General features: G+C 40.5%; 1 protein-coding gene and 1 long non-coding RNA gene across 4 annotated transcripts in view; one reads left to right on the forward strand and one right to left on the reverse strand.

Moving 5' to 3' along the window:
• Positions 1-13,830, forward strand: part of LOC107981611 — a 325,738-nt gene that overhangs the window by 149,077 nt on the left and 162,831 nt on the right. For 2 of the 3 annotated variants that reach the window (XM_031933413.2, XM_031933412.2), the window contains one exon: positions 10,778-11,054. The exons of the other annotated variant lie outside the window; for it this stretch is intronic. In XM_031933413.2, the coding sequence (XP_031789273.1) occupies positions 10,805-11,054 (250 nt within the window). In that variant the 5' untranslated portion in view covers positions 10,778-10,804. The remainder of the gene's footprint in view (positions 1-10,777; positions 11,055-13,830) is intronic. 3 annotated transcript variants of the gene reach the window in all.
• Positions 1-13,830, reverse strand: part of LOC116418337 — a 265,518-nt gene that overhangs the window by 108,302 nt on the left and 143,386 nt on the right. The window lies entirely within an intron of this gene.

Here is a 13,830-nt window from a genome sequence, read left to right on the forward strand (position 1 = left end):
GAAGGCAGCTGTCATCCACTCCCCTTCACGAGCGACATACTCGAACATCTCGCCACGGCAAATTACATAACGGACATGGTCTTAAAACAAGGCTACTATCAAGTCGAGATGCACCCAGATTCGGCTTATTTAACCGCATTTCACGCGCCGGACGGGGAGCATGGTAATCAGCTGCTCCAATACAATCGTATGGCTATGGGTCTAAAAGAAGCGACAATAACTTTTACGAAAGCCATGTCAATGGCAATGACAGGGCAATGAAGTAGAAGTTTATCTAGACGATTTAATGATTTTCAGTAAAACGCTAGATCAACATTGGGTACGATTAAGGCGCGTTCTAAAAAGATTTTTATGGGCCAATGTGACCGTAGAACCAAGAAAATGCCAATTCATCAAAAAAGAAGCGCAAGTTTTAGGACACATAGTGGGCGGGGGATATATAAAAACCGATACCAACAAAATCAAAGCAATGGCAGAATATCCCGCGCCAACAGACGTGAAAAAAGTTAAGCAAGCGCTTGGCCTCTTCAGCTATTACCACCGGTTTATACAAAATTTTTCGGACATAGCATATCCACTATTTAGATTACTAAACAAAGGTACAAAATTTAAATGGGGAGACGCGGAGCAGGCGGCCTTCGACAAATCAAAAAACGCGATGTGTCGTAAGAACTGACGTAAGCGACTGGGCCCTCGGCGCGGTATTAAGCCAAGGCGAATTAGGAAAAGACCTACCGTGCGCATATGCTTCTCGTTGCCTTAAAGGAAGCGAGCTTCGTTACCCTGCATACGACAAAGAATTATTAGCAATAGTTTTCGCGAAAGAACAATTTAGATATTATTTATACGGTAGAAAATTTAAAATCATAACGGACCATGAGGCCCTAAAACATTTTCAGAATACAAAGAAACCCGACCTACGCTTCAATCGGCTAAAAGCCGCTCTCATAGGATGAGTTCGACATAATATACCGACCCGGAAGCAAAAACGCAAACGCGGACGCATTATCGCGCAATCCAGTGCTCGGACCGAATGACGAAAACCCAGAATTACCGCGCAAATAATTGTACACGCTAGCCGAAAACAAAACCAGCTAGAGCCAGACAAAGAAGCGAACGCGCCGCCGGGAAGAATTTTCCGAACGCGCGAAGTAGGAAAGAAAGGCAGGAAGAAAAAAGCAGTCGAATTGAGCTCAAGCTCATCGCAAGCACGGAAAAAGAAGCGCGACGACAGCACGCTATTCTATAGCAAAAATAATATACTAGCCGTTTTGAATGAGTTCGACGGATTCTAGTTATGCCGCGCCACAAGCGACATTTATCACGACGACGATATAATTAAAATACAATGGCTAACAGCCATCGAAAATAGTAAATCGATTTACAAATATGATTACCGCGACACGATTAGAACGGCGTCAATTCTATCCAACGTTACTTTAAAAAGATTAGACAGCAGCCACCTCGTATTAAGCAAAACTGAGCGCCGTCGTATAGAAAGTATTCTCGCCGAATCGATAAAATTTAGAGAACAATCGAAAATTACTCAAAAAACCGAGCGCATGGACGAATCGAGCGTTTAATCTGAATCTGGTCCAGAATCAGTAAATTCAGATATCTCAGAATTTTCGAGCGACCGCGACATCCCGTAAGAACTACGCCCACACTATCGATACTTAGCATCTATCAAAGTCAAAGAGCCACACCCGAACAGAAAACAAAGCGCAAATTCGCGAAAACTTTACAACCCAAGCAGTTCGGACGACGGCGAGGAAAATACGCTTCCGCCGGAAAAAACCGCAGTCGCCTCGGGAAATTTAGAAAAATTTAAGCTCACCGCGAAAAATAAAATAGCGTCAGCAAAGCCTAAACCGTATCAAACGCAGACCAGTTTCAACGAGTCGCGCGAAACCAACGTCGGAAATCTTTCCCGTAAGAAAGAAAAAGCTCCCAAACCAGTGTCAGCGTTATCCTAGCCCAAGCTAAATGACGCATGGCCATTGCTGGGCGAGAAATTAAACAGAAATTTTATAGTTAACATCAGAGAAAAACAATACGGGAGTAGAGACGGAATCCAAGTTAATATCCACAAAGCAAAAACCCAAGAGGCCAGCGATGGTGAGGAGTTGGGCAGAATCGCGCACGTGTCGCATACAACCGACAAGAGCAACAGCTTTAATAAAAATAACGCCGAGACGACGAACGCCAACGGAAATTCCCAACCGCGTAAGCGTACAACTACACCGTCCGTTGATGCATCCGAAACGAGTCAAACCGAGCCAACACAGCGAGAAAAGCCCAGAGGACCGAGAATCATCTCGGATGTAATCCTACCCCGGTCGAGTCACGTTAATGCGACGCTAGCACAATTAACTCCGCTGTCTCCGAGCCGCGAAGCCAAAGACATCGTTTCAAACGATAAAATTGCGGCCGGAGATGCAAGCGATTATATATATAATCTCACTTTAATGAGAAGCCGTTACTAGCAAATATTAAAAAATGCTTACATACACTACGTAGAGTCCTAAGCAGGGAGCACATCAATTCAATCGCGATTATTCGCGACCTCGCCATGTTAACATCAACAGAGTGGGAAAAATTCATAGATGCATTTGACAATATCTTTATGAATAAACTAATAGTCGCCATTCTCTATAAAAACAATTTGCCCGTACCTTCGGTTCTAGAACGCTACAAATTATTAAAGGAATACCACGACGCGACACTAGGCGGGCACCGAGGCGTAAGCGAAACCTACAGTAAAATTGCCAATGACTTTTACTGGAAAAATATGCGCGCGGACGTAAAACAGTTCGTCGCACGCTGTGCCACTTGTATCGGTAACAAACTTGTAAGAATAAAAACACGATTACCGATGCTAATTAGCAGTACACCTTCGACACCTTTCTCGCAGATAGCACTAGATTTCTACGGTCCACTGGAAACCACGAAAAACGGTAACAAATATATTTTATCGGTACAAGACATGCTTACAAAATATACGATTCTTATACCAACAAAATACGCAAATGCAATTGAGGTAGCGCGCGCTCTGGCCGAAAAAGTAATTTGCATATTTGGCACCCCAGCAGCAATAGTAACTGATCAGGGCACCCAATTTCAGAATAAAACACTAGAAGAATTCGCGAAAAATTTTCAAATAAAGAAATTCTGCACCACCGCGTATCATCCTCAAGCAAACGGATCCATTGAACGTATGCACCACACTCTGACCGAATATCTAAGGAAATATGTTAAAAATAATGCGGAATGTGATAACTGTCAGCCGTATGCCAACATGCATATAACTGTACAGTATACAAAAGCACGCGATACTGCCCACACGAACTTTTATTTGGACCAAAGTCACGCACTCCGTCAAGCTTTCCGCGTGTCAGAGACGATATAACGTATAACCAATATATTAGCGACCTCTCTGCAAATTTGACAGCCTTACAGACTACAGCGGCAATGAATCTAGTCCAGTCCTAAGTATAGATCCAAGTATTATTACGATAGGAAATTAAACACGAAATATTTTCGGGAGGGTGAATAAGTATTTTTATTGAAGGAACCAAAAAAAGGAAATTCGATCGAGAATATTTAGGCCCGTTCGAAATCATACAAATCAACCGAAAAACAAACAATGTAACTATACAAAACGATAGCGTAGTGAAAACTTTGCATATAGATAAAATAAAAAGAACTGACGTAGTAGCGAATCAAATAGATGAATCTGAAGGCAATTAGTCGGAAGAAAACTCGACGGATTAGCCGTTTTTTTTTACTGTTTTTTTTTTAAGCGGCACCGGACGTGCCGCGCAACAAAAACTCGTCTAATCCGTCTCAATCTTGCATTGCCTAGCCGTTAATAGTCTACCGGATCTCGGGAACTCGTCTTGGACTGATATCCTTAAGGATACTCCCGAATTCGTACAGAAAACGAAAAGCCAAGCTCATAACAGAATAGACTAGAAATAATTCATAAACTAACCATACTACTTTTAGTATTGTAATTATAAGCTAATTTTACATTTATTCATATATATCCTTCTATCAAACATTTTTATATACACACTATGATCTATTATTAATATTATCTATAATTTCATGTAAAACCATGTAATATTACAAATAATTTTGTATTTTAAGGAGCTCCTACATCAATGTAACGCAGCAGTGGCTGCGATATTTCCTCACACAAACCTAACAAAAAGAAATCAAAAGGATGGAGAAGATCCAATGCGACTCGCGCAACCAACTTTTAGGGACACTCACACATACACTTACGTTCATACTCACTCTCGTAGACACTCGCAAACAAACACACTTACACACGATACATTGAAAATGACACCAATCTTGCAAAGCAACAGCGGTTGCTAAAGGCTTAAGAAAAACAACACACAAATAACACAAACGCGTTCTTGCGCGCGCTTGAACGCGAACAACATTCTCACTCCACGGCATATGCATCAAAATTTTAATCATTTAGGAAAATTGACAAATTCAAGACTGCTTTTTTTCGGGCGACGTGGATGTTCGCCTACGCGTCCCGGACGTGTCACGGGCGGAAGCCCGTAGCACAGCACCGTACACACGCGGAGTGTTGCGCGGCCCAAAGTTGCCGATGCAGCACCTTTGCGCGGAGCAGTTCGCATACGCGAACTGCTACCGGCCAGCGGGCCTGCAGATGACCGACGATACTCGCCAGATTAGGAGCTCCTCTCTGTACTAATAAACCTAAACTACCATTTAGTTGCTCTTCTTGTCCATCACCCGAGTACCACCCTCCTTTTGTAACAGAATATAGACGAATAAACGCTATAATTTTTATTTTACTACCGTGTGTATCATTTATTGACATATGCCTTGTATTTCGATCAGCAATTTTCAAAGAGTTCGATTGGTCACCTACGATAAATGACTCAAAATATTTCCAGTTTTCATAAACATGATTTACAGTTTTGACTCTTATTTTCATATAATTATCTTCCGTGTTACCGGGATGTCGGAGCAGAAGTTTCAGAAACGCTCTGGTGGCGCTGGTGTCAGGTGCCAAATTCAGATTTTCAAGTTGAATTTTATCAATATTAGAAAAATTAGACAGTTTCGGGATGTAAGAAGAGCAGAGCGGATTTGCTATGGTCATTAGGTACTATTTTAGGCTACTACCCGTAAGCATAAGCCCTTAGTTTTTGCAAAAGTCTTGAAATTCAAACGCGCTTCTTGTGCTCGGGTAAGCGTCAGCAGATCGCTTGACTGCCACTCAGTACCTAACCTCTCACAGAGATGGCGCCTTAGGATTTTAACTTTACGTCAATCGGTCGACTGGCTGGCAACACGTTTACGCAGCCGACTGCCGTATGTGTTCGATATTTTTGGCTCCCCGGCTTGCTCCGCAATTATTATTTTGCTCGGTTCTACTTTTCGGTGATATTGTAAGTAAGTACGTGAGGCAGAATGACAACGCAATGGAGCAGTGTTAATTTGAAACCTGAAAATACAGCTTCTATAGTGTCTGTATACACACTTTCAACAGACTATACTTACCGCGATCTCGCTCGCGTATCAGCTGCTTGCGGTACGTTGTTGATACTCAGTGCAGTGAAAAAAGTATGGAAAAGTGGTTCACGGAAAGATATGTAGTAAATTAGCGCATGTGCGATATGGAAAATTACTCAAGTACGCAACGTCACCCCCGCGATTCTTGAGAAAGAGTTGCGAAATACGACCCTACGGTGGGAGTAGACCGGGCCCCGGCCGATCCACTCCCGCCATAAACTGCGTTTTTCCGCCACTTCTGTCTTTTATAAAAATATGAGTGCAGCCACCCGGAGGAAGGCACGGGAAGTCATTTGCTTTAGGTGTGCAACGTTCCCTCTACGATTTCTTGCGACAGAGTTGCGAAATAAGACCCAACGTAGGGAATGGTTATTTTCAGCACTATCCAGTCTCTATTGGAGAATTTACAAATTATATAGTTGCACTGAGATCAATGTACAGTTGGAATCGCTGTACTTTTTTCCGTGGTATTAGCCTTGGACGACCGCAGCTGATTTAGCGGTGGATTCAGGCAGAATCTACCGGAGTTTGCAGTAGTTCAAGCTTGGCTCCTCCCCACGCTATATCAGTCGTGCTGCCTTCCACGGTTTCTCCGAACACGTGCGGTTTTACTTATATGTTTATTTTTTTTTAACATATCATATCTCAATAAGTGACAAATTCGTAAGGGACTTGTTGGTTTAGTGGAATTTTGAAAAGTTTTATATTTGAGATTAAGGATTGCAATATATACAACATTACCTCTTAACCTCAAAATTATTATACTTATGCTTGAGCAAAAATTTCAAATTATTAGAATTAAATGCATTGTTCAGCCATAAATATTAATTTACAAGCCCTCAAAGAACAATGTGACATACCAGTAAAGTCTTTTGGCTTATCTGAAAGCCGTAGACCTACACTGTCCTCAAAACCCGACGTTGCCGTAAGCTCGTGAAAGCTAAGAAAACCTTCTGCTTTGGGATAAGTGATGAAAATTTACAAATACGATAAACTGTACTCTAAGGACTTGTAAACCAATTTCCATGCCAATACAATAAATTACTTTATGTAACACGCGAACGATTTTCGCGTTTTTCGTACCTATTAATAGGGACTAAAGTGACTCTTTTTTTACCGGCGAGCAAAAAAGTTATTTTAGCGGGCAATAAAAACTTTAATTGCCCGCATATTCAAACAGCGGGCACTAATGGTCTTTATTGCCCGCTAAATTTTTTTTTGTAATTTTTAAAAAAAGTTGATTTTGATAAATTTGCATTATTTATTTATTTTATATAATGTTTGAACAAGACAAGAGCACGGTTGCCGTGTCAAAAAATAGTCACATCAGTCCCTCTTAACACGTACGAAAAAACGCGAAAATACGTTCGCGCGTTACATAAAATATGGTGTGCACCAAGGGCTAAGTGGGCTTTTTGGCCTCGTGGATTTGGATTCAGCTAACTCGCCTTGACTCGTACTGCAAAATCACACTCGGCCTAAAAAAGCCCACTTTACGCCCTTGGTACACAATATACTATTTATTTACGACTGAACCTTAATAGCCACTTTATTTCCTAAAAAGCGGGACTGAAGTAGCATTTTATTTCCAAATATTTTTTTTCCCTGCAGAGAACTTTATTCCCACAAAATGCTGAAATAAAGTAAATTTGCGGGAAATAAACTTTTTATTTCCGCACAATATGGGAAATAAACTCTTTATTCCCGGAAAATGCGGGAATAAACTCTTAATTCTATAAATATATTCAAAATAAATTTTTTATTACTGCAAAATTTTGGAAATTTTTGAAAATTTTTAAAAAATGTTAAGAAGTGAAAAAATTTTTTAGTATTTTGAATATTTAAAAAAAAATTGTATTAATGTATTCAATTTAGATTGTATAAGCAATGAAAGGGTGTCACTTTTCAAAGCAAAAAGTGATCATGAAGTTTTGTAATGAACAAAGCAATTTTATTTTGTATAAATTATCAAAATGATTGTTATTTTGTTTTTTTTATATATGGAATAAGTATAACAAAATAAATAGAAAATAATAACGAACGTATATATTCATTCAAATGCCGATAGTTGAGTAGGTCCCACTTTTCGAGAAATAAAGTGGCTACACAGTTCAGTCATGAATAAAGTACTATATGCAACACGAGCGTAAAGTCGATTATTGCGGGAGGAATCAACGACTTTACTCCCTTGTTGCATAATGGACTATTTGAATATTTAATTTTTATAATGATGCTTACTACCAGGTAATAACAGCGGTAGTGCTAAGGCAGATTCAACCTTAAAACATTTGCTTGAGCACACTGGTAAAAACTGCTGGAGTTTCCGATTAATCCAACTGTACATTGCTCTCAGTGTGGTACTCATGTTATGACGAGTTCTGACTAAATTAGTATACTAAAGCGGAAAGCTTTGGCTTGTTTACCATAGAGGTAAGCGCTCGAGAGTCTCGCTGAACTGATTTTTAGAGGTTAACTTTTCCGTGTGCAACGTTGCAAATGTCGCAACAGCGTCGATATGAGGAATCTCGATCGATACGGCAAAGCCCTGTGCGCGGAAAAAACGAGTGAGTCGATTTATTACTGGCGGCCTCGGCCTGTCCTCAAGTTCTAGAAACGGGCAGAAGAAGAAGCAAAGAAGGGAGATCGGACAATAGTCAGTCAAAGATGTTAGAGAGCTGACCTTGTTAAGTGGACGCACAAGTAACTTTTCCCAGGCTGAGGAAAAGCGTGACTCGCACAAAGATAGGTTAAATAAGCGACAAAGTAAGGGAGCGAGTACCGGAAATGCCTTGGAAATGATAACTTGTGGGATGCCGTCGCTGTCCCTGTCCTGAGAGTCGAAGTATGATACTGCAGTCAACACGCCCGATTCCGTTATTTCCCTAAAGTTGAAATGTTCGGAATATTCAAAACTTTCAAAAAGGTCGGCAGAAAATCATCAACAGGAGACGCACGTGAATCGTTGGAAATTCCGCTAAAATGGATGTTTAAATCCTCCAAGGAGAAGCGAGAAGGGATGTTTTTTTTTCTTGGTGGTAATTCCAAGATTCAGCTCTCTCTACCGTGTGTCCACCACGAAACTTTTGATAAGCGATGTGTAGGTGGAAAAAATTTCCCCAGGAAAAATCATAGTGAAAAATTTTTAGACCCTTTTCGGATTTTACAGCCCAGAATGAGGAAAGGTCGGGGATGGTGCTGCCGGTCAAGATGCAATGAACTTGACACCTACAAAAAATATAGATTACTAAATTTCTGTATAAACAAATAAATTTCAAATTAGCAGACAATATTTTAATAAAATGCCAATTAAAATCAAATTTGAATCACGAAAATCGGATAAGATTTACTCAATGCTTTTACGACACTAATACTTCTACATCACTATAGGAAAATGTTTTGTATGGTTGTAAGGTCATGACCGTTGATGAAGGGGGTATCAGTCTTCCAGTGCAATAGCAGGCAATCCTGCTCATCTATTAGACAAAAGTCAAGCTAGGTATCAGAGTCCTGTTTATGGTCCGTAGCGCCATAAGGGACCGACAGAAAAGAATGCCTTGATGAATTTGGCATCTTTGGACAAGGAAAGTTGATCAGCGTTGAAATCACCCATGATGATCTTCGTGGAGTAGTTGTGCATGTACGTGGATAGCTGTTTAATAAAATTGCTCCTTTGGATAAAAGAAGAGTGTGGAGGACGATACACAACAGCCTTGAAAATGGGAGACATTCCCTTTGCAGAGAGCTTACAGAAGAGGTATTCTGCTTTACCTGGCTTGCCAAATTAGACGCCGTCAGATGATGATGATATTACACTAACGGTCAATAAGTGATGGATGTAGATGGCCACACCTCCACCGTTCTTGTTTCTGTCACGTCTGTGTAATGTATAATTATTCCGAAAAGGGATGGATATTATCTTGTCGTCAAGCCAGGTCTCAGTTACAGCTATTACGTGATAGAGGGGGCGAGTGGACAAGAAGAGGCGTACCATCTCAATGTGACCCGTAAGAGAGTTCGCATTAAAATTGCAGACCCTAAGACCCTGTTAAAGATTTACCTTGGAATTAGATGAAGACGTGGTGGTCGATGCTGATGATTTTGGTGTAGGTGGCATGAGACTGCAGTGTTGTAGTTAATGATGTTTGGCTGGAAGATGCAGAGCTATCAAGTTGATCGTCCTCTTGGGATCTTCAGGTTGATAAAAAACATTTAAGGCCTTCCTCAGTGGAGATGGGCACAGCACGTGCCTCGTTTTTCAATCCAGCCTTCTCTAACGAACGAGGAAAAACCTTGAGCCTTATCTGCCTTCCACGGGGCAATCTTTAGTTTCTGAACATTAGCAGGCAGCAGCTCGTTTACATTAATAAGCGAGGGTAGTAATGGCTGAGGATTAATCCTACGACTTCCGACTAAAGCGCTCTGCGCCTCTCAGTCATTTTTGAGGCACACTGTTAGCTTTTTACTATAATAATAGATTTCTTCTACTTTAAGCCAGTTGATATTATTTATTCTAAATCTTTAGATAGAAATAACAATGGACCCAAAACATGCAATTAAGGCAGTGGACAAATTATATAAAGATTTATGTAAAAAAATATTGCTTCTAAAAATTGATCTGAAAATAGTAAAACAAAAAGCAAAGTATTTATATGTTATAATGTTATTAGCGTCTAAAACAGGATCTGTTTTTACAAAGAAAGTCTTACTGATAAGTCCATACAACAGATCTGGGACAAAACACTTTATTTATTAAAAAGTAAGCCTTGAATTTGTAAGGCCTCAAATTAGATTCTTCAAATCCCAAATTTTTAAGACCCAAAATTTTGATGGCCTAAAATTTTTAAGGCACTAAAAACATAAACATAACATTTATTATAAACATAAACAATTTATTATAACATTCACAAGATGGAGGTCCGTGTGCAAAAGACAAAGGTATTGCCTACACAAGACAAAAGGTAATGTCTGTTTGTAATGCCTAAAATTATGAAAGCCCTTATTTTTAAGGCCCAAACTTATACGTCCCACTTTTGGGAACTTAGGTTGATTTATTCAAGCACATAGCACACGGCACACCGATAGCTACTTAATATAAGTAGAAGATACTATATTAAATTAGATTAAATGAGATTAGATGACAGTATTTGTTCAAATATTTGTTTACTTCTTTAATAAAATAATAGCCTCTTTTTAAATATATTTATATTTTTAGGTTGGATGGTTAAGAGCATCTGATAAAATGATTATTTCCGTTCACACGAGGACAGTTATACAGAATGAACGTTTTTCCGTAAAGTATGAACCTGTAAATAGTACTAAAACTTCTAAAGCCAAACAAGTTAATGCAATCAACCCAGGGATTAATGATAATTCTAATGGTACATGGCGACTCATGATACGTCAACTTAAAGAATCAGACAGAGGATGTTATATGTGTCAAATTAATACCAGTCCAATGATTTCACAACTTGGATGTCTCGATATACTAGGTATGGCCGTATGTAGTCACAGATCAATAAATAAATTATATATATATATATATATATATATATATATATATATATATATATATATATATATATATATATATATATATATATATATATGTGTGTATGTGTTTTACATGGCGTAGGTAGAGCAAGCTCTGCATAAGTGGTTCTACGACATCGGAACCCTACAGGCACCATTGTTAAACAATATTTTCGCGGGGTCCGTTAGTTAGCCTAGTTGGCTTCTTCTTTGAGGTTTGACATTTCCATACGTCCCCCATCCACTAAAGTGATTAGGGATTCAGAATCGAACTCGTCTTCTTCTTTCTGCATCAACCCCGTTTTCTTATTGCTATGCTCTTGATGCTGTTACATCCAGCACTTCACCTGCTATTGCCATCTTTTAAGCTCTTCTTTCTTTTTTCTTTGCCGTGTCTAAGGTGTGCTTAAATACAATGCAGTCGCCGGAGCCAGCTACATGTTTACAGCTTTTTTTCTTTTGTCCATCCTCTTTGCAGAGGAAACAGCTCGAATCTATTTGGCATTCAGCCATGCGATCATTGATTCTTACACACTTAAAGCAGAGGTTCGACCTATCTGCTTAATTGCACTCATCCTTCCAGTGTCCAAAGCCTAGGAACTTGTGGCACCGCACTACCTTCATACGCTTTCTGATCCTGCAACTTTCAAGGCCCACGCGGATGTGCCTTATCTCTAAGAGCTCCTCGACCTTTCTTTCAACGAGTATCACTATGGCCATTAAAACGCCTCTCATGTTAGGTTTTAACAGGGTCACCCTCCTGCCATTGTCTGGCTTTCCGAGAGCTCTTTCTAATACTGCTCTCACCTCTTCTTCTGTAGCTTTCGAGTCCATATTCCTCATTTTCAGGGCTGTCTTCCGTTCTTCCTTTTTGATCTGTCCAAGGCCCAGCACTGCTTTTCCCACTTCCGCAGTTAACGCTGTCCTGTCAGACCCTCTTCTCAGTTTTAGAAGGACATCCCCACTTCTTGTTTGCTTGACTCCCAGCACCATCGTTCAAGTGGTATCCGGGTTTACTTCCTTTTGGATTTCCCCCAGGACTTCCGCATACGTCTTGTTTTGCTCCACCTTAACAAGTAGCCCTTCGGGCCGCTTGTTCTTGTTCGGTCTAACTTTCTCCCGTGGGTCTGATGCATTTCGGGTGACTCTTGGAACGAAGTTCTCACGCTGCATCGTTGCTTTCTCACGTCGCTGTCTCTTCCTGCTTTGCTTTTCTTCGCTTTTTCTTCTGGGCTGCTAGTCGGGGTAATTTTCGGCCTCTTGGCCCCTGCGCTTAAAAGTACAGCATCTTTTAAGAGCTAACATTATGCGCATCTCCTCGCTTTCTCTCGTACCTCGCGATAATATTCATAATATTCGACGCCATGTTTCTAACTTTCATCCTTAATATCTTCCACTTCATGCATCTCCTTCAACTAAGTCACCAAAACTTTGAGTTTTAGGGCCAGTTTTGCGATGACTTCTATGCTCCTTGGTGTGGACTACCTACTCATCTACTCCTTTTTCCAGCTTCGTAATGTGCTGCTCTTCTTCCTTACGTGCCTTTATTGCTTCCTGCCTGTAGTTGACGAATTAGGGCCCGTGCTTCTTGCACTGGCCACACTTGTCAAACTCTCCTGACTTATCGTTCGTGAGAGCAAAGAATTTACTCCCAGACAAAGCTCTGGTACCTTTCACCAGTCACGGTGACCTCGGCAAGTCCTCTCCCTGACGGCAGCAGAACACAAATCCGGGCGCCATCCGGCTTTACAACGGCCAAGAAAATTTTTGTCGGCTGATAGGGCAGCCAGGTCCAGTTGGCTAGATGTACCCGGGTCCCTGTGTACTATCCAGCAGTCTGAGAACGCCAGCAACCTAGTTTTCGAGCTGTACTCTCCGTGCTCAGGCTTAAGAGCCCAGTCCGAGAAACTTAGCAGGGCACTAGCAGCCAAGAAAGACAGCGATCTGACCTTTTTTGAATGCTATTTCTGTAGAGCATACAGACCGAAGTCTACAGCACGCCCCGTGAGATCGTAGGGGATACTCCTCCAGTTGCACACGAGAAAACCTTCGTACTGCCTTGCTTGCTCGAGCACCTTAGGATTGCTATTCCTGTAGAGCGTGCAGACCGAGGTTTGCCGGACTCCTCCTAAGGTTGCAGGGAACGATCATCCAGTCGCACACGAGGCGGCCTTTGTACTGCCCCACTTGCTCGGGCAGTCCGGGGACGCCACTCCCCATGAGGAGATAACTCCCTCTTTCGATAAATGTGTGTGTGTGTGTGTGTATAACGTCAATTTTAGTTAGGCAGCAATTATACTTAATAAAAAAGAATTCAGCAAAAGAAAAAGCGGCACGGTTCTGGGACCGTTTCGAGGAGCTTGAAAGATTCTTATTTTTTGCTCGTAGTAATAGATATAATATGAAGCTTAATTTAAATTCAAATCCTACTCTAAAAAAATAAGGAATCATTATTCTATTCGTTCACTGATTGGTCGTCGATAAGCCAATAAGATAATTATAAGATAATTATTTCTTATTATGGTCGAGTTATATTCCTTTTTGATATTCGACGTGTATGTAATTTTTTATATAATAATTGGGACGTGACTCTAAATAAAGTGACGTCTTAATAAAGCGGTAATTGCATTCATAAACTTAAAAAAGAACGAATGTTGGTTCGTAATATTCTGTTTTGTTAAAATCTAAGTATGCAAATAGGGCGTTAGTAGAGAGACAGAGAGAGAGAGAGAGAGA

This window comes from Nasonia vitripennis, unplaced genomic scaffold (assembly GCF_009193385.2).
Source record: "Nasonia vitripennis strain AsymCx unplaced genomic scaffold, Nvit_psr_1.1 unplaced0244, whole genome shotgun sequence".
NCBI lineage: Eukaryota > Metazoa > Arthropoda > Insecta > Hymenoptera > Pteromalidae > Nasonia > Nasonia vitripennis.